Source organism: Molothrus ater, chromosome 2 (assembly GCF_012460135.2).
Source record: "Molothrus ater isolate BHLD 08-10-18 breed brown headed cowbird chromosome 2, BPBGC_Mater_1.1, whole genome shotgun sequence".
NCBI classification, from domain to species: Eukaryota; Metazoa; Chordata; class Aves; order Passeriformes; family Icteridae; genus Molothrus; species Molothrus ater.
Genome location: NC_050479.2, coordinates 112,215,408 through 112,242,375, shown reverse-complemented (window position 1 = coordinate 112,242,375; position 26,968 = coordinate 112,215,408). Strand labels below are relative to the sequence as shown.

At 41.0% G+C, this 26,968-nt stretch overlaps 1 protein-coding gene and 1 long non-coding RNA gene across 2 annotated transcripts in view; both read right to left on the bottom strand.

Annotated features, from left to right (window-relative positions):
* Positions 1-15,471, bottom strand: part of GABRR3 (gamma-aminobutyric acid type A receptor subunit rho3) — a 34,688-nt gene extending 19,217 nt beyond the window's left edge. The window contains exons 1-3 of the mRNA XM_036383597.1: positions 15,356-15,471; positions 7,716-7,845; positions 1,169-1,281 (exon numbers count right to left, since the gene is read on the bottom strand). Coding sequence (XP_036239490.1) covers positions 1,169-1,281; positions 7,716-7,843 — 241 coding nt within the window. The 5' untranslated portion in view covers positions 7,844-7,845; positions 15,356-15,471. The remainder of the gene's footprint in view (positions 1-1,168; positions 1,282-7,715; positions 7,846-15,355) is intronic.
* Positions 15,472-17,284: 1,813 nt separating this feature from the next.
* Positions 17,285-25,511, bottom strand: LOC118692792 (uncharacterized). Its single transcript, XR_004981185.2, has 3 exons — positions 25,306-25,511; positions 23,482-23,624; positions 17,285-18,806 (listed from the first exon to the last, which is right to left on the bottom strand). It is a non-coding gene; the product is annotated as an uncharacterized LOC118692792 (long non-coding RNA).
* Positions 25,512-26,968: the final 1,457 nt, after the last annotated feature.

Here is a 26,968-nt window from a genome sequence, read left to right as displayed (position 1 = left end):
TCAAAGCTGCTTTTATGTACATCATCAATAGTGTTTTCTGGCATGATCCAGTGATAAAGGACATCCCAAACCTCTGTCTGCTTTCATGGAAGTGCTACCTTCTTTCTGAGGTGACACTCTCAAAAATTTACATTCCTTGCGAGGTAACAAGAAGATCTCAGATTAACAGATATTAGACAAGACAGGTATTAGGCAGGAGAAAATCTGAATTTCTGTTGCCAAGAGACAGACTGTATCTCAACTATTATTCAAAACCAGTCAAGGTTTTTGCTGTCTGACAAGACATCATTTCTATGGTAACAAGAAACCCTTTCCCGTTCTCCCAGTGCATCCAAAGATGCTTTCCTTACCCATTCTCTGTCTTGGCACAATCAGCAAGCCCCAGATCCCAGCAGCTGGTGTCAACAAAAGCAGCTCCCCAGACCTCAGCTTGCCTCCCAAATCTGTGTTTGTCTACACAACTGATTATTGGTCCTCATATATTTCCTTTTGGCCTCATAATGCAGAGCAGTTCAGTCTCATTTTCATGAGTCATGAAAAGGGAAGTGGTGATGCAAAGGCTCAGACAAAGCTTATTAGTGGGGCAGCTTTCACATTTTCCCTTCCATGAAGGAGAGTCAAAATTGAATCCAAACTGTGAACATCCCATTGAATACTCCCTTGATCCAGATGCAATTTAGTTAAATGAACAAATAATCATCACAGTGCCCAACAAGACAGAAACAATATCATAATAACCTGAAGGCCTGTGGATGGCTTTTGTTGTGTTTTTTTTTTTTAATTTTGTACACAGCAAACAGATTTAGGAACTGATGGATCATTTCAATCTCTCAAAACAATTCTGATGACTAAGTAATTTGCTAATTGCTACTAGCTGTGCAGTCTACAGGGATACTTGAATCACTGTTCTCAAAGAACCTTATTGTAATAGTATTTTTTTACTTAGTTCTGTAAAGCAGACAATTTGAGCAGTTTCTCCTATTGATACACTAAAGACAGAGAAGCCCCTTGTCTTTGACTACTTCTGTATTTCTTTATTTCCTGAAGTACAACAACTGAGCTGTGCTGTCATTAAGTCTGTCATTCCCTTTGAAATTACAAAGTTCAAGTAAACTTCCAGAGAGAGGATAAACTCTTATCCAGCCCGGTGCAGGCATGTGCTGCTTACCTCCAAATCCAGGTCTCAGAGCAAAGTCATGGTCCTCTATGTGAAGGAGCTGCTCAGTTTTGAGTGGTCGGACCTTTGTGCTGTCAAGTTTCCTCATTTTAATTTCTCGTTTGCTATGTTTAAATAAATAAAATAGAAAAAAAAATGAGAAACTTTATTTATTTCTGCTGCCCTCACATTCATAGTGCTGGTCAAATGAAATGGGGACCTGGGAATACTGGGCAGCTGAATCTGGAATGTTAAGGGTAACAACTGTGCTAATAAAGCTGGAGAAAGATATATTGGGAAGGCTTGGGAAATGAGGTATGAGGGTGCCCAGGTCCATGAAGAACACCAATTATTTATAAGAAATCCCAGGAAGAACTACTAGATCCTCTGCTGTTCTCCTCAGAGATTGCAGCTATCATTATACAAGAGAATAGAGCTCTTTAAAGTTATTATTCACATAAACACTTGCAAATCAAACTTGGAACTAACACCACATATCCATGGTTTAACCACTTCATGCATTATCCATACTACAGAGACAATGATCCCTATTTTTATAAATGTGGCTTTTTTCCTAGGAGCTCAAATGAGTCCATAATTTTTTTAGAAGGACTGAGAAAGGATGATCCTGGATCTAGGGACTTGCAGGGGGACTGGCTTTAAGTGGAAATAAAGTAGGTTTAGATTGGATATCAGGAAGAAATTCTTTCCTGTGAGGGTGGTGAGGCACAGGATGCCCAGAGAAGCTGGATGTGGATGCCCATCCCTGAAAGTGTTCAGGGCCAGGTTGGATGGGGTTTTGAGAAACCTGGTCTAGTGGAAAGTGTCCCTGCCCATGGCAGGGGGGTTGGAATGAGATGATCTCATGATTTTATGTTCTAGTGTACACATTAGGAACACCTTTCTCACAGAAGTGTTCTCATGGGAATGCATTGCTTGGGCAGGTTTTGAGATTCCTTCCACTCAGGCTATTTTAGAATAGGTCAGACATTTATTTGCAGGAATGACTTGAATACAGTTGCTTTGCCACAGGCAAGGGACTCTCCCTAGACACAATTTCTTTCATGCCTTCTGTGATTCTCGGGGACTTTGCTGTGAGCAACTGTAATTATTACTTTTGACTGAACGATAGAAATGTGTTCTGAGGATTGGCCTTGTAGTCAAACACTGCTTAAGGCAAGGTATGGAATACCTTAGGATAAGGTCTATGCCTCTATTTACTTTTTTTGTCCTCTCTCTCACTTTTTTCTTAATAAAGAAGCCCAAGAAATTACTTCTACGTTACAGGAATGATGAGGTGGCTGCTGGGCTACTCAGAATTGTTGGGCTTGAACAAATTCATTTACCTCAGTATTCTTGAATGTCTCTGGCAGTGCTGTCTGAATCAAATTACCAGGGCAATCAGAAGGTCCATGAGGCATTTCAAATACAGACTTTAGTTTTCTGAGTATGAAATCATGTGGATGGTGAAATGCAAGCCCACGCTTCAGAGAATTAAAATCACAGATCAAGCCTGCATCAGGGTACAATGGGCAGCAGAATTGAACAGCTGCAATGTTCTACATGAGGAAATTCTGCTGCCTGGGATCCAGGAGAGGAGAAAATGATGAATTATGTTCAGAATGCCATGGCACAGCTAATACAGTTGGGAAGCATGAGGTCATTTGTCATCTGATGTGCCAAGGAAAATGCTTGTTTGATGCTCCAAGGATTTCACTGGAAGAAGCAGGCTGGAACTGATTCATCTATTACAACTCCTCACTAGAAGCAAATCTGTGACTGAGTAAGACTTTCCCTGGACAAGAGAGGCAAAACATAAGCTACCAGGGCAGGAATTTTCTACTTAATAAGCCACTGGGAAGAGATCATATGGGATTTTAAACCACAAAGCTATTTGGAAGGAACATGGCCTGTTAACTGCTCAAGGTAATGAGCTTAAGCATGCTGAACAGATTCTTACACTCCTGCAAAGTATTTGGAAGCCTATGGAAGTAGTTGTCATGCACTGCAGAGGTCATCAAAAAGGGATAACAGCCCCTGAACTGGGAAATCACTTTGCTGATAAAGCAGCAAGAGGGGTTGCAGAAAAGGCCATTCTTGCAGTGGTACCACAGATAGAAATAGATTTGTCGGAGTTTACCCCAAAATATGATCAGAGAGATCACAATTAAGTTTCTTGAGGCTGAGATCAAAGAAAGTGGGTGGGCTGTTACCCCAGCAGGACAGGCTGTATTTCCACCTCTGCTCCTTCAAGAAATAGCCCAGCAGGATCATGAGAGTACCCACTGGGGAACAGAAAATCCTTTAAAGCATCTGAAGAAAGTAGTAATAGGTAGAAGAATGATTGATATTGTACAATCTATACCAAGCAAGTATGAAACCTGTTGTAAAAACAACCCTGACACAAACAAAAGAGTTGTGTTAGGGGTAACGAAGACAGGATCTCCGGGGAAATTACTGGCAAATAAATTTTGCTGAGATGCCACACAAGGAGGGATGGAAATCTACACTGGGACTGCCACCCTTCAGTGGGTGGCCTGAAGCTTACCCCTGTCACACCAACACAGCAAGGGAAGTAGTGAAATCTTTGCTCAATCATGTAATTCTAAAGTCTGGGGTTCCTTTGGGAATGTCATCAGATAAAAGACCACATTTTGTTGTGACAGTAGTTAGCAGGACTTGTGGTAACCGCATATTTTCTGAACAGAGAGAGACATGGTTCTCCCAGGATTTTCCTGGGAAGCTGAGGGAAACTTAGAGAGAAGGATTCAAACATCTCTCTTTATCTCTCTTTCTGTAACCATTGTTTATAGATATGGTTCTCCAGAATGTGCCATTCATAGTTCACCAATAGGGTGAGAGAAGATTCCTAAAGGCCAATCAGGTCTTAAGTCCACCATTGTTTCTATAAGAACTGTACATTTCTAATAATAAGATATCTTTTCATGCTTTGTGAATCAATCCCCTACATGGACAGCCTGTCCCAGAACTTGACAGCCCTTTTGAGGAAGAAATTTTTGTGAAAACATTAGCAGATGGTTTTGTGAAACCATTAGAAGAGGGATGCACCTAAGGACAGGAAATCTCTCTTTACCTAGCTGCAGTCGTAGTAACAAAGAGAACCCTGGTATTGGTGTAGATCTGGGCAATGATAAAAAGTTACTGGTCTCAGTGAGGCAAATGCTCAAGAAACTACTGCTTCCACTCATAACTGTTCTTCCCATAGCTATGTATTTCATATGTATTGTATGTATTGTATTTCAGACAAGGGCTTATATTATATCAATTAAATGGCAATCTACAATAACATTCCAAAGGAGGTCATAAAAAGCACTTGAACTGTTCCAGATCACATAGGGAATTCACTTCTATATTAAATAATTGGGAGCACTAACTTTTTGGCTGAATACTATTGCATGGACCTTGGCATTTGCCAGAGATCTCAAAGAGCAGTTAGTCACTGCCTACAAAACCAAAGCATCTAATTCAGAATTAATTAACAATGGACAAAGACGTGTCAGGCTTTTAAAGACAAATTTAGCTGCTCCTACCTAGCCTTGAAAACCATTAGCAAATGAAAGGCTAAAGGTCTGCTCAAGGGTACTTAGATCATTTTTGGTTAAAGCATTTAATCACTTAATGTCATCAGTGTAGCTCCATAAACCAATGGCATGAGTGGTTTGTGTCCCATCTGGCTGTCTTGAACTTATCAGGCTATCCAAAGTTTATGCTGGTTCAAGGAGGAATAGGACAAGCTCATGGGAAAGAAATCCACTGAAGATCACTAAATCTACAGAAATTACATCCAACACAGGATGTACTGGAGGAAATTTGGTGGCTTGGTACAGCTGTGAATATTAGGGGGAAATATCTTATTTGCCCTGTCCTTATTCATCCAAGGTTGTGTTTGTAAGCCCTTGTTATAAACTCAGTGTAGTACAGGGATCCCTGGAAAGATCCTGCTTGGCTGTTCTGTTTCAGAGCTCTGCTAATGATATGGTAAAAGTTCTCGTAGGAAACTAGAGGGAGGTTTTTTCCCCTACCATCCTTTCGTATTCAGAATTAAACCAGGTAAGTTTATGAGAAGAATAAGGTGCATTTGGGAAAGAATACGCTGGATGTCACGGCCATAAGTTTCTTTCCAATGTTGTGTCCCCGAGATACTCTGGCTAATACTAAATCAAAGGTATTCAAAAGGTAGAAGTTAGAAAAATCTTATTCCAAGGGGAGTCTGTGGGGTAATCCAGCAGTGTGACCTCTTAAATGTTTAAATACATTCATCAAGCCTCGAAGCCCAGATAAATGAAATACTCAAAATTGCACAGTTCTCTCTCATGTACATGAAAATGCATTTCTAATTGTTCAGTAACATCAGCAATATGTACTAAGAAAAACCCTAATATTTTGACAATCAAATGTTTTGTTCTTTGCTGTAGGAAATGGACTATGAGAATAATCGCTTTCTCATGTACTTTTGGTTAATGCTTTAAAATCTTCTTTACAGGAGAACGCAGACAAACAGCTTTGGAGGGAGAATTGGGTTACTCTATTAAAACAGTGGAACTTGTAGGTTAAGTAACATTTTCACATGGGATTCTTTTTAAAAGGCCACCCTTTTAACCAAGGCCATCTGTCAGCTGTGTCCCTAATAACTCTAGTGCTGGCTTGAAAGATTGTTCCCCAGAAAGAAAAAGATGCTGGTGGAAAGTCAGACCCTGCTGCAATGTACTGGAGGATAATGCAGCCTTTAGAACAAAAGCAGAGAATGAAACAAAGAGAAATTAAACAGGCTTGGATCCTTTGCAGAGAAAAGCTGATTTGCTGCTGTTAAGCTTTGGGATCCTCTGTGGCTCAGATTTTCCAGTCTTCTTCCCAGCTGAAAATCACCAGGACCTTGGAAACGAGGATGTGGGATGCCAAAGCTTGCCTTGTACACAGAGAACTGCCACACCAGGCAGCAGCAGATGGATTCCTCCTTGTTCCTCTTCTTCCTTTCTGGTAACACACTTGTGCCTGCCTCCCAGGACTGTCACGTGGATTCATTTGCATGTGCCAGTAAAGATCTGTGACGATGCAGAGGACACTGTGCTAGCACTGGTGGTGCAAGAGGATTGTCATCAGGATGCCACAAAATTTCCTGTCACCTACCACCAGGTTCCCTCCTGCTTTGTGATTCTTTATGTCAATGATGGAGCAACTGCTCTCAGCTAAGGCAGAACAGGATAAAACAAGAGCAAACAACAGCAGCATATGCTCCCCTCTTACCACAGACAAAAGTGTAGCAGCTGAGCTTAAAACAGACCTCCCTTGGCACTGCCACTAACAAGGTACTTTATTCTGTTTCCATTTGATTCTTAACTGCTTCCTGAGACTGGCAAAGCACCAGATGAAATCTTATGTTGATACTGGGGCTAGTTCTGCTTATTTTCCTTTGTTATTACAAATAATTGTCCACCCTTCAGGCTGTTTGAACCAGCCTGCTGAATAGCCATTCTTTTAATGAGCTTTTGGCTTGCACCAAACTTGGACCCGTAACTTTGAACAGAAACCCAGAAGTCCTGAGTGACACAACACCTCTGGGCACCTCTGTTGTGTCATCTCTTACCTTGCATTGCTAAACAGGATTTTATCAAGACTTGGAGGGTTCCAAGTAGATGATTGCATGAGAAGTGATACAGGAGGTTAACAGCTGTACACCTCCTGCAAAGCATGCAACTTGAGGGGGAAAAAAGCAGCTTAAACACATCAGAGGAGTCCAGTTATGTTACTTTTCTTCAAAATGTGATATTATACAAATAAACTATGAGCTCCCAAGAAAGAGGAATTTTTCTTGGATTATCACTGGCAGCCATTGGTCTATTCACACAGTATTAGATTAATCTAGAAACAGGTTGAGAGACCTCACATGGCAGATGTGAGCTGCCTTCCTGGGGAAAAGCACTGACACTTTGCCCAGAAATATACAGGTAAAAACCTCTCAATCATTATTGATTTTCAACCAGCTACTCAATTGAAAGGCCAAGACCAATTTTCAATGTCTAAAAGCGTTAAATATATTCCAGAAAGGGAACATACTCTGCCATCACTACAAATAAAGTGCAATTCACCTAATTTAGTGCCATAAAAAAGTCTTCTGTAGCTTTATAGTGTAGCTACTCTGCTGTTTGGTAATGGAAGTCACCTTGTAACACTGGCAGAGGACTTTGGAAGGCATTTCTGCTTCTTTTGATGGGAGTTAGAGGGCAAGAATACTTGGAACATCACAGCAATAATCTGGTAGCCTTGTATCACACCAGGTAAAAGAGATGTGTGTGGGTGTGGGTGGGTACATAACTGCATATTTATGAGACATTCATAAAATCACAATGTGAAAGGTCTGGTTATGAAAAATTAATTAATAGTTCACCATTTCTGTTTTGGGAACATCCTATCAATACTATGCAAACTATAAACCCAGCAACTGGAAAAACAGGGCAGTGAACCCATGGGGTATGCTGAAAGGTGGCTGACAGCATGAAGTCTACCAGTTGAACAGAGACAGATAAAGTCTATTTCTTACCTGTTATGTTTTCTTGAGATTGACATGTGTTGCTGACGATGAAGACGGTGATGCTGACTGTGAGAACTGTGTAGCACTGCTGTTGGCCATAGGCAGGTGAGGAACAGAAGTTTCATGACCAGGACCATCTCTTCCAAAAGAGAAATGCACCTGATCACCCAATCCACCTTGCTGACTTCTTATTTGTTAGTGTTTTTACCCTTTAGAAACAGCATAGCAGACAAAAGATGCACCTGAACAAGGCATCCCTGAAGAGAGAAGACCGGGGCATCCCAGTTCTGATGTCCTCGCCGAGTTCCCCCCGTATTTTGGCAAATCATAAACATTCCCTCAGCTCTACATCCCTGCAGCATCTGCTGTGCAACCAGAAGCACCTTGTTTTCAGCACTGTGGTAGGTAGGGCAGTTTGCCTGGCCAGGCTGCTTTGCTCTGATCCATGGCTGCCTCTCTTTCAGCAAAGGCGCGGGTTTAAATTCTCCATCACCCGCTCAGTAACCTCCTCGACATAGCCTGTGCCGGCAAAGTGATGTCAAACATTTAATCCCCCTTAAATCCCACACAAAACCATACAAAAATCTGCTTTAATGACAAAGGTCTCTAAATTAATCTTGCTTTCTATAGATGTGTGTATCTGCTCAAAATCATCTTCTGCACAGATCAAGCCCTTTTGTTAACTGGCTACATTGCTCTGTCTTCCCAGCCATTAACATCAATTCTGGCTCTGTCAGCTGCCAGCATTTTGTCAGTACACACACACTTCTGAACAGAACAATATCACAGTACAAGCCCAAACTAAAAATGAACTCCTGTTTTTGATACTCCCCAATACCAGAAATGCAATTCCCCCCCCTCTCTTTTTTCTTCTTCTTTTTACTCAGCTCTGCAGCTATTTAATTCACCCTAAATTTACAAGGTATGTGCATGTCTAAGATCCAGTATCCTTCCACCAACCCTAATTTTATCTTTATTTCACTTAGCCTGCCCTACCTGCTCAACAGAAGCTTGAATTGCAAAACATTTCATTAACAAAATGTTGCTTAAGCAATAACTTGTACGTGGCAGCTAGAAATGACGGTAAGATTTCTTATGGGCTTAAAACTGGACATTATTGGGGACACATCTTAGCTGACATGGTCAAATTTATCCTCTTCAAGCCATCACTAAGTTCAGCTTTTATTAAAAGTGACAGCATGCATTTCTTTTTCTTTATCTAAAAATCAGAGATTTGAAACTGAAAGATCAGGAAATGGAATATCCCACCCCTATCTAGCAGCTGGAGGAGTAATTTGGGTCTCCTAGCAGGAGGCTTCTTCCTAAGTAAGACAAACCCAGGAATAAAACCAAGCCCAACACCGTGTCTGCAGAGACTGTGAGCACCCACACACCCTGGGACAATAATTCTGTCATGTGGGCATCTGCCTCCTCTGAAGCTCCCAGAGATTTCCAGCTAACTTCACCTGGGCCAAGAAATAATTCTCAGGTACGGGTGATTTCCAGGTGGAGGTTACCAATGGACAGCTAATTCCCACTGTTAGACTGAACTGGGTCTAAGATCAAAGGCTCCCAACCCTACTATCCACGTCCTTCAACTGTTTTATAGTTTAATCCTTTCCTGTTCAGCAAATGTGGGGAGAACAATTTGCAGCCTGGCCCAGGGACAGTCAGAGAATGCTTCTGGTGTTATTCCCAATGTGGAGTTTCCAGACATGGTAAACATGAGCTGCAGTTAATAAAACCTGTAACAGGTTCCATTAATTTGCACTATCATTTGGGTGGGAAAAGGAAAATAAGACAATAACTCTAATGAGAATTTATTCCAGGTGGAGATAAAAATACAAGTTTCTGAGCCAGTCTGGTCAAGTTCCCTAGTGTCACCCAGCCTACATATATCCAAGTATTAGCCCACTGATTAAATTACATGTAAGAAAAAATCCAAGAGCCTTTGGATCCTCTTCTTTCCCCACCCAAGCACAGGCCCAAGATTAGCAGCAAATGATATAAAAAACAAACGACACTGCAGGCTGTGTGATAAATATGTTACCACATTTCTGCATGTCTAGCTACCTGCACATCCATCAGAGTGAACTCATTTCCAGACACTTTCCTCAGCTATAAAAGAATACATTTATATCCTGTCTTCCCTGCTAATTCTAGTTCCCATTGTTTCCAGATACTGTGGAGAAAGCCGGTTTTTGGATGTTAATATAATCCTTAGCTGAATCCACTGGCTGTTATCCCCACTAAGCAGGAGACACTTAGGAATGGGGAGAGAGAGGATGTTCTGGGTGCTGAGGTTTATCCACCATGAGCTCTGTAGGGTACCTGTGGTTACATCATGTCATGCTAATGTAGAAACATGATAATTTTGTGTGCTGGCCTCAAGGAACTCAAAGGAGTCCATTAGAAATAAATAAGTAAAAATTGCTTTGTGGATTTATTTTCCAGCTGGAAAAGGGAACGCTTAGAAGTGCTGCTGCTCCAGAGATGTGGCTTTGCAGAATGACTGACGTGTCCCTGGCCAAGCTGCACATGGATGTCCCTCCCCCCAGGAGAAGGGACTCTTTAACAGAGACACAGGAAATTAGAGCTCTTTTCATCGAGCTATCAGCACCCTGCTGCTTTATTACTCCTGGCTGGAGCAGCAACTTTACCACTAAGCTGTGCTGCTGAAAAGACTGCTCCATGGGGAATTTCCAAAACATGCTGAATGCTCCTTTGACTATCCCTGCTAAAATCAGCTTTAATTCAACAAGCTAACTAAACAAATAAAGGAGAAAGGGCTGCATGCATTGACATATTCCACCGCCTTCACCCATCTAATGTCATAAATATACCTTGGGAGGCCTTGCCTGAGCACACTGAAAATCCAACCCCTCTGTCCTATGGCACATTTCCAGAACAGTCCAGCCCACACACATGGAGGGGTGCCTCTCCTGCAGAGGGGAATCAAAAACATTTCCACTGATGGGCATTAAGTATCAGTGAGGGCAAACCCACAGCAACAGGGTTTCTTAATGCTGGACCTGATTTCATTTCCTCTGGGGAAGGGAGCATTACACAGAGCAGATTATACCACTACAAATTACCATTAAGAAAACAGGTTAATCTCCTAAGCATTTGTCAGTAATAAATTCCAAAAAGATCTCTCTTTGGAGAAAAATAAAAACAAAATAACACATTTTGCTTGTATTGGGCAAGTTGCTGATCAGTTCATGTTTTAGACACAGAGCACTGTCTCTTTGCTATCAGCAAAATTATTTCTTTAAAATGATCTGTAGCCCATTTAAAGTTTGCCGTGCTTATCTTCCTGGGACTAAACCTGGCATATGGTAGCATTGCATCAGCTCATTGAACAGTTTGCAAACAAGCAAGCAAGGAAAAGAAGCAAAGGTGAACACACCACCTGGTTTCAGAAAATGAGATGCCTTCTTCTAGTCAGCAAAATAAAACATTCCTTCTGGTAACTGCAATCTGGAGCTACAGACCCCTCTCCACCACAGATCACAGAGCAAAGCAGATTGACAACAGCTACTGTAAAAACAAGAACAGAAGAGTACCAGGGATGAAGAAATGCTTCAGAGGCTCGAATTTTGAAGAAAATCTGATCTCACCTAAAGGCCATTTTAAACATATGGAGATGAAAGACCACAGCACACTAGCACTTTTCAATCTATTAAAAATAAATTAGCTGCAGTGAGGAGAGATGCAATGTGGAACGGGGAGTGTAGGTTTACATGGCAAGTATTTTTTCCCAATCAGAGAATGAAATACAAGGAAGAAATCATTAATAAGTCTCCTAAGAGGCACTCACTTCTTACAAACAACCACCAAATCACAGAAAGCAGATTAACCACAATCATGACTCTGAGAGTGTGAATGCAATGCAGCAGCACAGGAACAGGCAGCATTTTGCTTTTCTATGGTAACAGACTCAGTGCAGAGCACTCACCATTTATATCATGGTGACTTACAAAATTAATATTAGAATTAAGGACAGTTTGTCCTGCTTATATTAACACAAATGACAAACCATGTTTCAGGAATTAAGTTATCCATTCACATTTCCCAACAGGATGAAGTGGGAGGAAAGCAGAGACTGGGAATTATGATTCCAGTTTGCAGATCTCAGAACAGAGCAAGTGCCTTTTCTTCTCATTACAGAACAATCAGCTGTTATTTTTCACTAAGGTAAAGGGCAGCTTATTAAAAAGTAAAGGTCATCTAAACAATTTCCTGAACACAGCTGTTCTGTGATATGGGTGTCCAAGAATCCAGTCACAAACAGGGCAAGGGACCTGTACAAACTCTGCAGCTTTTGAGAGCAGAGCTGGACAGTTTCCACTAAAATGGCCAAAGACTGGAGACCAAATTCCATTCCTGAGCCTTGTCCAGTTTCTTACTGTCTCCGTCCACTGCCTATTCATCCAAAGGATGTTTTAAAACTGTAGTGTGGGATCCTCACAAGACCACAATCCATCAAAGGCAGGTATATATTTTCCCAAATAAAACAGCCTCTAAATACCAGGCTTGAACAGGTGACTCTGTTTGGCACAAGGGTCTTTTCTGCTTTTCATTCAATTTACAAAACTCAGGCTTCTGTTTGCTCTGGAGCTGTGTTGGCTACACACTATTTTGTACAATCAGACATTTGGTTTGAAAGAGTGACAAGAAAAACAAAGAAAAACCACACATTTCCTCTAACTCTTTGCATTCCCCATTTCCAGAGTCTCTAAATCAGGGATTCTTTCCCTTTCATCATTCTGCCCTGGACAGAACAATCACTGAATTAATTTCATCCCTAAATCCCTTTACTTAGCTTCTACAGCAACAACCTTGAAAGTAGAACAATCAGTTTAGCTGCCTCTGATTAAGGAACATCTGCATATTGAGGGTGATCTCTGATAAAACAAGCAGCCACATTTTTCCCAGATTTACATTTGCCACAGCCTCAGTGGCAGAAATCTTTGCCTTTTTGCCACCTCATGCTGACCACAGGCATGGAATACAGCTACCCTACTCCTGCATGTATGCCCATATTTTTCCAGGAGCAGTTTTTAGAGTTTGTTTCTTTATTTCTGTAGGATTTTTTTTTTTTAATCTTTTAGCCTCTTTCCCAAGTCAGAGAGGATCAAGGGGCTGACCTTTAAGCCTGAGCAATTCTCAGAAAGCAAGTGTTTGCAGCAGCACAGTGTATCCCCAAGAAGAAGGCTACTTTGCCATATGTATGGCCTCAACACTGTGCTTCAATCCCAAAAGCAATATACACTGCATGGAATTTTTTTTTTCCCCCTGATTTCCTTGGCAGTCTGGTCAACAGCACAGTCTCTCATCAGTGCTTACCAGTTGGATCCTAACTGCTACCTGAAGTTTTTGGCTCATTTCCCCCCCCCAGACCGAAACAAAACAATTCAGCAAGTGTGTTTACTCTTTTCTTGCTGCCAGGCTGATGTGTATTAAGTGTTTCCTCCAGCATTCCCTGTTTGCTGTCCAGGAATCAGCAACATATCTCTGATGGGAACTAATTTATGAAATGTACTGCATCTCTGCAGAGCTCCTTTTCTGTCACCAATGAATACGAGGAGAAAAAAATTGTTGAGTAGTGGGGAAAAAAATGTGCCTTTCAGCTTTGGCACTGCAAACATTTTTCACCTTACAGTGAAAATAGAGACAGATTTATTGATTAAAGTCTGATCTCTACAGGTCGCAGAACAGCTTCAAAAGCCATCAGGCACAACTCTCAGTGGCTGTTTTCCAGGCTTTTCTTTTCCATTGATATCTTCCAGAGAAACATATGTTAACATCCCAGAGCAGGTGCTCATTTCAAAGTGGGAAGCCAATTTTTACTGTGTGAATTGTAGTCCTAAGTAAATACATATTTAAATTTACATATATTTGAGACTTAAGAGGAGGTAGGTGCATTTGGGTTTTCTAAGGCTTTACAACTTCTGTTTTCCTAGTGGCTGACAAAATAGTGCAGTTTTAAATCAATTAACATCTGAACAATTCACGTTAAAATCTTGAAGGAGAAGCTAAGCGATGGAACAGCAGCAGAGAAGGCTGGTTGGAAATCTGCTCATAGAATCACTGAATGGTTTGGGTTGAAAGTGACCTTAAAGACAATTTCAGTCCAACCCCCTGCCATGGGCAGGGACTCCTCCCACTAGAACAGGTTTTCAGAACTGCACCCAACCTGGCCTTAAGCACTTCCAGGGATGGGGTATCAGCCCAGCTTCTCTGAGCGACCTCTTCCAGCGTGGTCCCCATGCTCACAGGAAGAATTTCTTCCTGAAGCTCCAGCACTTGTTGGCCAAATTCTTGTGCTCCTGTTCATCATTTCCTTGTTCAGATAATGCCCTACAAATGTCTGGGCTGGGAGATACAATATAGGTATGCTGGCTATGCCATGTTCCATCCTTAAAAGATACCTAAAGTACAGCTGAGATCCCCAACAACATGGAGGACCTGCACTGCAAGATCACTCTGCTGTGATGCCTTCAGTGCAGAAATCCTGGTCTGGTAGTTGCCTTCAGATGCAGGAAAAGCTGAGGACAATTCTGGAATGTGTCAACATGGATTTCTCTAAGACAAAAGAAGTCACCGAGAGAAATCCAAAGTGGAAGGTCTTCCAGCTCTGCCTCCTCACCCTTGGGGGCCCACAAAGGACTCAAGACAAACTCTCCTTTTGCCCCCTTTTATTTTTGTGGGTAAGAAGCCCCAGAGCTGCTCACTGGTTCACAAACCCATTTGTTGTCCAAAAAAATCAAATTCACTACCAGGTGTGCAACACACCAATGATTATACACTGAGAGACACATTGGTGTTCACCTCGGGGCTATACAAGCCTGGCTGCTCCCAGGTATTCCACAAATATATATTCCAGAGTCAGTGATCACGGTCTGTCCCTGCCAGGATTACCTTTCACCCCGCTGGAACTGATTCCAGCACAATTGCTGAGTTGGCTTTATTGGTTTCTTCCTTATCTTGTGGGTTCTGCCAAGTGTCCATGTGGCCCGTAAATTCTGCATTATCAGAATAATATCCGCTATCAGTGGCACATCCTTCTTCCCGAGCTTTGTTAACCACCCCCTACATCTCAGAGCATTAAAACCAGCCGAGCCCTAAACCTAAACAAAGCAATTCTACCAACAATTCACTTGTCCTTCTAACACCTGCGCATCGCTCGGCGCCTGTTGGCTGCTGTTTCACGGTCATTTCTTATTGAGTAGGCTTGAAAGCATGCAAAGATCGAACATTAACGAGCATCCCTTCGTAAAAAAAAAGTTTACGTGTTCCACGTTTTGCAACACTTTTCCACTAAAAAGCGGCTAAAGTGCGGGCGTCTCCACACGGCCGCCGCCAGCAGCGCCCTCAGGCAGCCGACATGGCGGCCGTTCCCCGCCAGCGGCCGCGAGATGGCAGCGCCCGCCGCCCCAGCCCCAGCCCCGCCGGCAGCCGCGGCCCGGGGCGCCCTCCGGAGGGGACGCTGAGGGCGGAGGGGAGGTGCTGTCCCGCCCGCGGCTCCGGGGGGGACGGTGGTGAGGGGCGAGAAGGGCTGGGGAAGGGGAGGAGGAGAGAAAATGGCCGCCGCTGGTGGCAGCGCAGGGAGAGGCCGGTGGAGGGGAGAGCGGCCCCGCACGCACCTGAGGGAGGACGGTGTGGGGAAAGGCCAGCGAGCAGCGAGTATGAGATGATAAAAAGCGAAGGGAGAAAAAGAAAAAGTGATTGTGAGGCTGACCAAACATCCACGATGATCCAGGAAGTTCCCACTTCACGAGTCCGTGTCCGGCAGCCTGCTGTTCTTCACAGCGGCTTCGCTGATGTTCCTTACAGAGACTGACTTGCAGCCCCTCAGCACAAGAATAAAACAGGCTCTGCTGGCTCTGATCTTAATTCCTTCGGTAATCCTCACTGTGTTTTATGGTGTGAGGGACCACTGGAAATCATTTAAAATTGAAATAAAGATAGCAGCTTCGTAAAGTGTGACAAGAAGGTAGGGAACCCATTGGAGTTTAGTTGGATTTATTGGAAATGAGACCATTAGAAAAAGGTAAAGGCATTCATTAGTAAGAAATGAGCACACACACATGCACACACTCCCCAAATACTTCAGTATTGGGAATAGCCTATTTATGTACATTAAGAATGTTTCAGTTTGTGAAAAACGCCAATCACTTGTTTTTAAAATTTTTAAAAGTTTAATAGTAATAAAATGGTTATAAAAATAGCAATATAATTAGAGTAATAAACATTTGGACAATTTGGATTAGGACAATATGAGACAATAAAAATAAAGAGTTATGGACAGTCTGGGTACCTTTTTCTGGGCAAAATAAGCCTGAAAAAAGACACATGTTAACAGAGGATTAACCCTTAAAAACAATAACCTGTTGCATATTCATACACCTCATACATGATGCATAAATTCCATTCAAATACAGGATTCTGTGTGGTCAGTGTCAATTTCTTCCTCTTAATCCAAACGGCGTCTTCAGGGAAGAGCGAGGCAGGAAGAAGTCAGTTTCTTCTGACAATGGAGCAATAAATTCTCTTTCTCTGAAAGATTTAGGTGTCCTGTGGCTGCTATCTGGTGCGAGTACCTCATTCCTTTCTTTAAAAAAATATCCCACATACATAGTTTCTATTATAACCTTATATTATAACCTAAAACTATATTTAACACACTAGTTAAGAAAATTAATACAGCATAACTGTCTAACATAACACATATAATATTCATTTTAATATTTGCCAAAAATACGCATTTTTCACAAGTTCATAGTACACAGGAGGAGTCTGCTCAGGAATGGTGCTCCTGGCTGCAGCTGGAAGCAGCAGCATCCATAGGAGCCTGCAGCTGGAGCTCCAGAGCCTCCTTCCCCAGTGCAGGGATCAACACCTCCCTCCTTGTACTTGTCCTGAGCACGCTGCTGCCACCACCTCCTATGCCATTCTTTGTGCCTTGTTTTCATCCTTATTTACTTGAGGTTGCTTGTATTGGAGACCTTACATATTTTAATTATTGACTGCCAGAGGTCCCAGTTTCTCCAAGTCCTTTGTAATTCACATTGCACGTAGGGTGACAGAGGCCCCAGCCCATGTGCTGGGTTGTGCCATCAGGCTCAAACACATCCTCCACAATTGTATAATCTGATCCAGACACAGTGTCCTAGTACTGTAAGGCCCCTGCCAGGTTACATAAGGTGACACCATCTGCACTGACATCTGTGACCTGCTGCAGGTGGCATCATTCCACAGCACATGTTAAGAAGGGGAGGAGGCTCCTTACAGCCCAAGTATTTTTTTTTTCACTTTTAATCTGATCACTTTAGCACAAGCATCCCTAGCAACTTAGCAATGGCCTTTGTATTTATATATTTATAAATATGTAAATAAATATATATTTATATAAATAAATATTATTTATTTCCACTATATATATATATCTTATCTATCACTTATATATATCTTATACATCACTCCTGCTATATATCACTACTAGTAGTGATATATAGCAGGAGTGATGTATAAGATATATATAAGTGATAGATAAGATATATATATATATATATATATGGTGCAAATAAACACTACAGATTTTGCTGATTTGGAAATAATTTGAGGGCAAACATAGTAGGCATTTTGTCCCCAAATTTCAGAAGTTGTTAAGTGCGAGAATTCTTCAGGTAAGAAATGCTATTTTGCTTGCCTCCTACTTTGCTAGTCCTGAGTGGTCATGTTTAAGATTTTCCACTAGAGTGGAAAAGTAAGAGTAAAATAAAAAGAGTAAACAAAATTTTGTTTTACAGAGATTGTGGGTCTGTGAAGTATTACAGCCTGCTCTAGACTCACGGTGTTCAGAAAGGAAGGTGGTAAATTTGCTAGGCATTCCTTTGGCAGTCACCATAGTGTGTGGACTTGAAGAATATGAAGAAAAAGAAAAATAAATGCTTGGGAAATGCAGAGGTACTCCAGCACCCTGAGATGGCAGGAGTGTGATTAATACTGTTCTCATGGAGGAATGTACATGCAAACTCTGACTGAGACGTTTCCAGAAGTATGAGCTAACATAGAATTGACTTTGAGTCCTAGTAAAAAATAAGGCTAATTTTTAAAGGCTTTATGCCTCTTTTTGAATAAACACTGAGCTGATTAAAACCTGTAGCAAAAGCCCTGGGTTTCACAGGCTCATGGATTCAGCACCTAAGAAACCTCTCCAGTATTTCTGAAGTGGATTTTTTTCTTCCTGTAACAAAGGAGCTTCTCTAAGCACATGGAGGACAACGTGCAGCTGTTATCAGTGCCCACTGCTGTGTACCTCACTTCATCAGCCCCAGGCAGCAGGAGACATCTCCCAGCCCCAGGGCAGGCAGAGTCTCCAACACACCAGAGTTAAAATCAGCAGCCTCAATCCACACCCTGTGACTCCCAGCCCTGCTGGCGTCTCACAAGCACACTGCTTGCACTGATGGATTACCGGGGGTGTGGGTGCCTCCCACCAGTGGTGACAGCGAGGGGATTTCTTCATAGCTGTGTTTAAGACAAAAAAAATCACACTGAAAATGCGTGATGAGAGCATCCCCATCTGCATCATCTGCATCTCATCTGAGTCTCTCTCCGCTGCACCCTGAGAGCTCTGAGCAGGAGGCAAGAAGCTCAGGGCTCTGGATTGCAATTTGTGAAATGTCAGGGAAAACAGGAACTGATTCTGATTGTCTCACTGGAAAAAAAAAAGTCTCTCTTTTGTGCCTTTCACAGTGCTGCTTCTACCTCTTTGATTCTCAGCCTGCAGATCAAGGTGTTCAGGAGTTGAGAGAAGGGCAGTGTAGAGAGTCCAGCACATCACAGTTCAATGCAAGAGAGAGACAGGGTCAATTATTAAATTAGGCAGCTTGCAGGGCTTTCAGCATTGGGTAAGGAAAGCTGTTTGAAAAGCTACTTTCTCTCCTGCAGCATTAAGTGAAAATGCATAATTTGTGTTTTTTAGGGTATTTGTAGTTGAGAGCATTGGGCAAACATTCACTGCTTGGTGTTCATAGAGTTTCCAGCCCTCCTGTGGTCAGTTCCCTGATCGTGCAGGATCTTACTTCCAGCCTGTATAAAACCAGTATAAAAAAGACATATATTAACACAAATATTACTACTAGAGAGGGAGTGAGAAAGGCAGCTGTATCACTACTGCTAAATACTTTTCCTTACTAAATTCTAGAGCAGTTATGCTTTGACATGAATCCTTATCCATAGGAGGAAAATAAAAGATTTAGAAAGATTGTACATCACCTAAAGGCAGCCTGAAAGTGCAACTATGCAAATTGAAGTAAAAAGCAGTCATGAAGCTTAACATCCACTAGCAATGATTCACACTTCTGTTTACACTTTGGAAATCCTCTTTGCCTTAAATTTTCTCTTGGGGACATGTGTTTTTACAAGACAATTTCTCACTTTCATCTTCTTCTGCCCAGAATGGAGCTACTCAAGTAAAGGCTGTAACTCTCAGCAAACCCTACCAAGTATAGAAAGGGTTAGGTAGGGGTGGTATTATTTGCCTTGTCATTGCTGAAAATAATGCATTTTCATTACATTGGAATATCCTACTTTTTAAAGATCTTACACAAGACAAAGGGATGTTTGTTGATGATTTGTATGTTTGTATGTTGTTCCCAGCTTTCAGGAGATTCAGTTTTCTACAAAGATGTCAGTTGTGCTAAGAGTTTGGTCTTTTCAACAGCTATGGGGAAGGTAATCAATTTTGCACTTAAACTGTCCCTCTACCTTTCATGTCCTAATATGCCCTCCATTATTTTAAATTGCTTCATTTTCTTTGCTTACAAGTGCTCTACTTCTCTAATCTTGGAAAAATTGCCCTTCCTCATACTCTACCTTTCTGACTTGCAATAAATTAGCTGCTGACTCCGTGACAACAAAATTGATCATGTCTCCTCAAGCTGTCTCCTTATGTCTCAGGCAAGTTCGTGGGACCTTGTCTTCTCTGACAGCTCCTGTCCAGGTTTTCCTGCAGAACCCTCCAACAGTGACTGCTAAGTGAAAGGAGACAGTTCTGGTGCTGCTTTACCTGATTGTTCTGCCACTTCCATGAGCATTTGCTTCCCTGGCTATCAATGATGGCTTTTTATCCTATTCACTTCACAACTTGACAAATTTAGACTTTTGCAACCTCCTGATTGTTTTTTCAGGCAGTATCAGTGCTCCTACTTGCTTCTCATCATTTATAGCCACTAACTGTTCCAAGACAGAGGCAAGTGTCTGGCTGCAAATCTGCAGTAAGGTAGAAGAGCAGCTATTCCTAAAGTTCAGCTCTTCAGCCAAACCTGTATTTTAAGAGGGTTTTAAAAAGTGTTGTTATCATAGCCTGGATACTGTTACCTAGTAGGATCTAGAAAATACAAAGGTGAGCAGACTACCAAAATTCCTGCTAATTAGCCCAAGCTGCCTGCAGTATGAGTGGAATATAGTCTGAAATCATTTGGGTTTAGGAGGCCTGTAAAACTTAATCAAATGTTTCATTAATTGCTTTTTGACCCACAGGGACAGAGTTGCTATTTCTGCAGATGCCAGGAATGGTATGTCAAGTCAGTAGCTTGGACTAAAATGAAGGATACTTTGGTGGAGACAAGGAGAACAAAGTTTGTACTGTCTGCATGTAGACCAGAGAACAATCAGGTTATCTCAGAGATCATAGGCTCAACTCCTGCAAATTCAGGTTGAAAAAGTCTTTTGATTAGAGTTAGCCATTCCCAGCAAGGTTGTCTCCTCACCCCCTATGGAGCAATAAATCCTCTAATCCTGCAGAAGAAAAATCCCCCAACTTTACCAGAGGTTTTAGTATGTCATTTCTTCTGAAAAGACTGTAACTTGTTCAAAATTCTGTTTGCAATCAGCTTAGCAATATTCTGCCTGCTCCACACGCATGGGAATTCTCACCCACAGCCACCCTGTGAATTCCTTGTCACTCACTGTGCAGCTATCAGCTTCTTCATGCTTTAAATAGCTCCCCTGCTCCCAGCTGACATTCCCAGCCCACAGAAATCTCAGTATTCCTCTGTAGCTCCTCAGTTTGGGAAATCTAGAAATAACACGCTCTTTTACTATTATCTTTGCCAGCTGAGGTGAATCTTCTGGAGATAGTAAAACCAAGAGAAAACTCCTGCATGTGCAACACTGAAATTCAACAATACATAGCTGAGCTCTTTAGCTGGGCTCATTTGTCACCATGGGGTTAAGTCCCCAGGATAGCTGGTGCCTCACGTAAGTGAAGCCTGGATTATTTGGCCATAGACTTAGAAAGGTGGCTCTAATTTCAACTAAAAATACATTTGCATTCCTTCTGCCTTATTCTTAACCACACAGCTTCCCTCTCACAAAGGCACAGCCCCTGTGCACTCTTTCTCCCCTGCCTAGACTTTCTTTACACAACCCTGTATGCCTTTTTCCCAGCTCCCACTCTCAAGCCCCACATTTCTTCCGGATTTAAGTCCCCAAAATCATCCAGAACTCAATTGATTCGTCCTTGCTTAGGCAAAGACAGAGAAAATTTCAGAATTTGAGGGTTGTATTATACAAAGTACATTGGTGGGTAAGATGTTATATTAAAATAAAGTTACAGAAATAATTTTATTCAATTTGCACTAAGGTTTACAAATTTTTTGCAATTCTTGTTTAACCAAGACAGTTTTTTTCCTCAAAAGTACTTAATTACATGAAATACTAAAGTACATTGCATTGAATTACATTAAATACCATGAAGTAAACCTCATTTGTTACTAAGTTAATCACAAAGTATTACTTTTACTCAGATTTAATCTGGAGAGAATATTTTCAGATTCACTGTCTCAGAAGCTCAGTATAACACAGAATTTGCTAACTTCTTAACAATCAAACAAGAGTAAAAGGCTAGATAATCATGACCTTCTTGACATTCCTTCATGTTTCACATCTTCTAGGCAGAGATGCTGGGGATCAGTTTTTTCCTTTAAATTAAAAATCAAAACAAACTAAACAACCACCTCACTTTTCCCAGTGTTTGCTTTGGAAGGACTAACATAATTTGAAAAAGCTGCCTTAATGTATTGTTTTGTTGGGTTTTTGGGGTTTTTAAATGCTCTTGCCCTGTCAGTAATTAACAGATCCAAGTAATTTTAACTGGATAAGTTTTTCCTTCTATTCTGTTTATTTTCTTGTACTGTACAGCCAACCTCATAGTTGGCTGCCAATTCATTCAAAGCTGTTCAGTATCTTTGCAAGCTTCTAAGAAGAATATGTTTTCTTCAGTAATTATTCTTGAAGAAGGTAATTTATATTATTAAATGTTCTTCAGGTCTACTTTCGTGTGTTTATGAGCTCTTGCTAGCTTCAGTCATCTGGAGAGAAATAAGACAAGTAAGTCTCCAGAAAATAATATTAGGATTTACAACAAGCCACACAAGGGATAGCATTTTGAAACTAACAATTATAAAAGTTTTATGTTAAAATATTTCTGTAAATTGTAAGTAAAGTCCATTGGGATTTTTTAAGAAAGTAAATCGTTTTCCTGGAGAAAACATTCGTGACTGAAAGAGCTGTGTGTTGCCTCCGGGGACCCATTTTACTGAAAGCAAAGATGGGTAGTAACCAGCTGGCTCAGAATCATTGAACAGGCTTAGAAAATCCTGCTCTTTATGTAGCTGATTCTGGCAGTAGCTTGAAAAGTCTTGGTGTGATCTGGTACCTTTTCTGACTGCCAGCCACGACCACAGCGTTTCCATTTCCCAGTTTTTTGGCAGCATCTGTGAAACTCTTGATATCTGAGAGTGCAGTTGCTGGAAGCTTGAATCAAATGCTGCAGGCACTGAAGAGTCTCCCAAGAGCACCATGTATAAAATGCAAAGTCATTATGTGTCCATATCTATAAGCCAAACATGTGCTTCATCTTGCTTTTCTCCTTGGTGTTCATCTGCATCCTTCAGTGCATAATTATCATTTTTAAGTGTGCATTTCCTTACCTATCAGGGTGTACCAGCTTTGGCTCTCACAATACATTTCATATTAGCTGTCCTCTATGTTTGATACATCGTTTTAGGAATACAGTTACTTTTTGCTGATACCTCCACCACTTTGTTTCAGAAAATAAATTAAAACCACTACAACAGGAGGTAATTTATGAAACACTAAATAAGAAGCCCTCCCCCCCACAAGAGCTAAGACAAGAACAAAAGGAGTAATCATGGGTCATAATTGCATTGTCTCATTCCATTTTCTTCTGAAACCTTATTACAGCTGTCCCAAGAAAACATGCATTATCCAATCCAAGTAATGAAAGAGCAGTTCTAAAAGCTAATTGTCTATATAAAAATCTAGAGCTGATTTTTTTTTTCAAGTCCTTTACTCCTTGGAAATAGGAAGGTAATTGCATTGGTGTGCCAGTTCATGATTATCACCACTGGGTATCACATCCAGCCTCAGAGTACCAACTTCTCCCTTTCATAAGGTGTTGGAAAAAAAATCCTATTCAAATATTGCAGTGAGACCATTCCAGCACAGATGTGATTTTCATTTATCATGGGTCTATATCTGAGAGAAAAATGCATGCAAGATCCAGTGGCTAAAAACTGAAGAGAAATTCTGTGGCCTGGATTATCCTGGCACCTTCAAGCTTTAAAATCCTTTAAACTGCTAGCCAAGTTAGGAGAACACTAACATCTCTTCCAACATTCCTTCCAAGCCACAGGAAACTAGAATGAGAAGAGGAAATAAATCACAAGTGGTTGCATACTTGTCATTTTTTGGTGCTCCACTGGTCACATTTCATGGCACAGGAGTTACCTCAGATGGCAGCAGTGGGGTTGCTCCAAAGGGTCTGATCAAAGAGCAAACCTGGAAACTCTCATCAATCAGCAAGCCTTGGCTTTGCAGCTACTGCAGAGACAGCAGAAGATAGTGAGAAGAAACATTGCTGTTCACCAAGGGGAATGAGGATACCAAAGATAAGGGCTGAAATGCTTTCTGACTGAAATGTAACCCTGTGAAAGAAAATGTATCAACTCTGCTTGGGAGTGGATGAAGAAAGTCCTAAGAAAGGAACATGAAACAGTATCTCAAATTATCCATTGTTATTTCCACAGACTTTGTTGGGGGTTTTGTTGGTTTTTTCTTCAAGAAGAAATCGTTAAGAGACTAAATTTGGACACCAGTCTGCCACTTACTGCTGCTGCTGCTCCTACCATGGCCCCAAGCTGATGGTACAAAAGCAAGAGGCCAGCAGCCAAAATGCATTAGGAACTCAGCTGACATCAACATATGTCTGCTGAATGTCTTGTACCACATTAATGTCTTGGTGCAGCTCAGCAGTACAGATATTTAACAGTGACTTTTCTGTGCAGACAATGTTTAACAGGCATGCAGTACCATAAACATGCATTTTACAGCAGAAAGAACCAACCAGGCTCATCTCATGAACAAGAGGAAAAACAACCCTGAATTCAGCTATTGTAAACATCCTGGTAGAAAAAGGCCATTATTATTCATCTTTACAAATAAAAATATGGGCTGATAAGTATAATTCCCCCTTTGGATTAAAATTCAAGTTTGCTGGGTGCTGAGGTAGGAGAGTTTCAATAAATGTAGAAGTGTGTGAGAAAATGGTGTCTAGGAATTTATTTTCCTTGATGATAGATCATTACATATATGCAAATCATTGTGCAGCAAATAGAAGTTAGAGATTATTAAAAATAAAAATGAACATGCAGTTTCTCAGTGATTTAGTGAAATGCTGTACTTTGAATATAAGGGCAAATGATCCTTTGGAGAGTAGCACATCTCCTACTAGGCCCAAGAGATGAACAAATCATACTCACAAAAATGACCAAAAGTTGGAGATCCAAACTTGTTTTGATTAGGTGTGGGATTTCTATCCTGTGCCTTTAAAAGCTGGCAGTTTAGCAAAAACATCAAGCTGCATAATTTCCCACTGGCTAGAAAAATACTGCTGATGATCTCTCAAGTGGAACTGAGCAAAAAACCTTATCTCATGCAAACAGTGAGATGTGTATTTTTGGGGATTCTTTTTTTCCCCTTTGTGTTATATAATAAGAAATCAGGTGGCTTTCCATGGAAATACTGATTCCTCATTTCAGCTGCTGTTTTTTTTTTAAGAGCTGCCTTCAATGTATATTTGGTTATAGGATTCAACATTAATCTATAAAAAACGCCTAGAATTTGATTACTACACACTCAATGCAGATTAATGAATCTGCAGATTTAGCTACCCAAGCTCCCTGTGCTCATCCCTCAAGCAAGGATGTTGATAAATGAAAAAACTTGGCACATTTATCCTGGACTTCTCAGGTTGTACTGCACAAACAGATCAAATGGAGCCCAGAACAAATGGAAGCATCCTAAACCCACCATCCCTTACAGCTCAAACCCACAGTCTTTAACAGCAGTGCATCTCTCAGCTGGAAACTGCATTTTTTTGGCCATAACAAGACCCTGTGTTGTTCACAATGGCAGAGCCCAAAGTGATGCACAGTGAATTAAGTAGAGAACTAAGAAGCCTCCTCATGCTGCTGCTATTATGGAATCATTTTTGTTCACTCACCTGAAGGAAGAGCTACTTTTAACTCTTCCCTTCTCTGCCCTCTCCTGTGTTCTCTCTGCTTTGTCCATTAGCAAAGGGACCTTCTGGTTGTGCCATTTTGGAGCTGGCATTCTTAAAACCGCAGTTTGGAGAGGAGAAATTTCAGGTAACACTTGGCAAATCCAGAGGACGCTGCTGGAAGCTGCTGATACAATTCCAGTGTTCATCCATCTACTGCATATAGAATACAAGGAAGAGGAGTCAGCTCAAAGGTTTCTGAAGTTCATTATGGTTTTTTCCAAGTAAACAAAAAAAGTAATTTTTCCCTGAAGAGTAAATTATTTTTCTTCATAGTCTAAATTTTTCAGTAAGCGAATTGAATCTGATGGGTTTTTAATGTTCTTGTAAAGCCAGGAAAATGTACTAGAAATTGCTAACATTTATCATGTTCCTTGGTAGAATAGTTAGATACTTTGGTTAAAAAGAAACCCCACACAGATTGTCTCTCTTGAATAAATATTTTAAAGTAAATAACTGGGGCTGCTGAACAAATTAAAAGGAAACAAAAGATAAATAAAATGATATTTCTGCAAGAAAATAGTGTCCAAATTGAGCCCATGCAATTTTTGTCAGAAGAGAGAGGCTAAAATTATCTCCAGCTAAACCAAGGCTCTCACGTACTTGTCATTTAGGAACTCTTTCAGTGACATGCAGCCAAAGACTAGAACTGACAATTATTTCAACAGAAAATAGAACAACAAAACGGAGGTTAGAGGACGCGTTATTTATTGTGCTCATCTGACAGCCCAAATGCAATGAGATGAGGCAGAAGTGCCCAGACACTGTTTACAGGAAGAATCATCTCTTGAAATAGATTTTCATTTCCCTTTGCTCTGTCATAATTAGAAATGTCAAATTTCTTTGGGGATGAAAAAGAATAAAAAGGCATGGGAGAAGTTTTTGCTTCCTCTTCTTCCTTAGGAAATGAAAATATGAGTGAGAATTGAAATCTCTGTCTGCAATAAATGTTTGTTTGCTCAGCCTAAAACATATTTACATTTCTAGAAGTGTGGAGTGCATTGCTCATAATCTAGTTAGTTCATCAAAAGTATATTCAGATATGAATTCTTTACCTTTGAATGATGATGAATCTGTTAGCCAATGAACTTAACCTGAGATACCAGCAAATCAGGAAAAGTTTAGGAAATGCTGCATGTAGAAAGCAACAGGGTAGCTGAGAAGTGCAGGAAAAAGTGGCACACACAAGCTGTCCGTAGATTTTGGATAGCAAAGTATATCATGTTTCTGAAAACAATCTTGGAAAATTAATTTTATATAACAGCACATCTGTTATAGTGGACTTACCATTGCACACAGGATAAAGGAACCACAATAAATGTGGTTCACAATATCCCCCAACCCACAGCAGTAATTGTTAAAAACTAAGTTGACTTTTGCTACACCTGTGGTGCTGGGTATTTTGGTTGGTTGGCTGGTTTGTTTGTTTTTCTCTTGATTTCTGCTTTTAAATCCACGAGGTTCCCAGGTCCTGTGCACTCCAGCTGGCTGACAAACCCTTACAAGAAATGTTCTTGTTCAAACATGGTCCTGTGCCATGTTGGAACAGCATGTTTCTTCTCTCCTTTCTTCATTTCATATTGTTTTGTGCACTGAAAATTTTAAG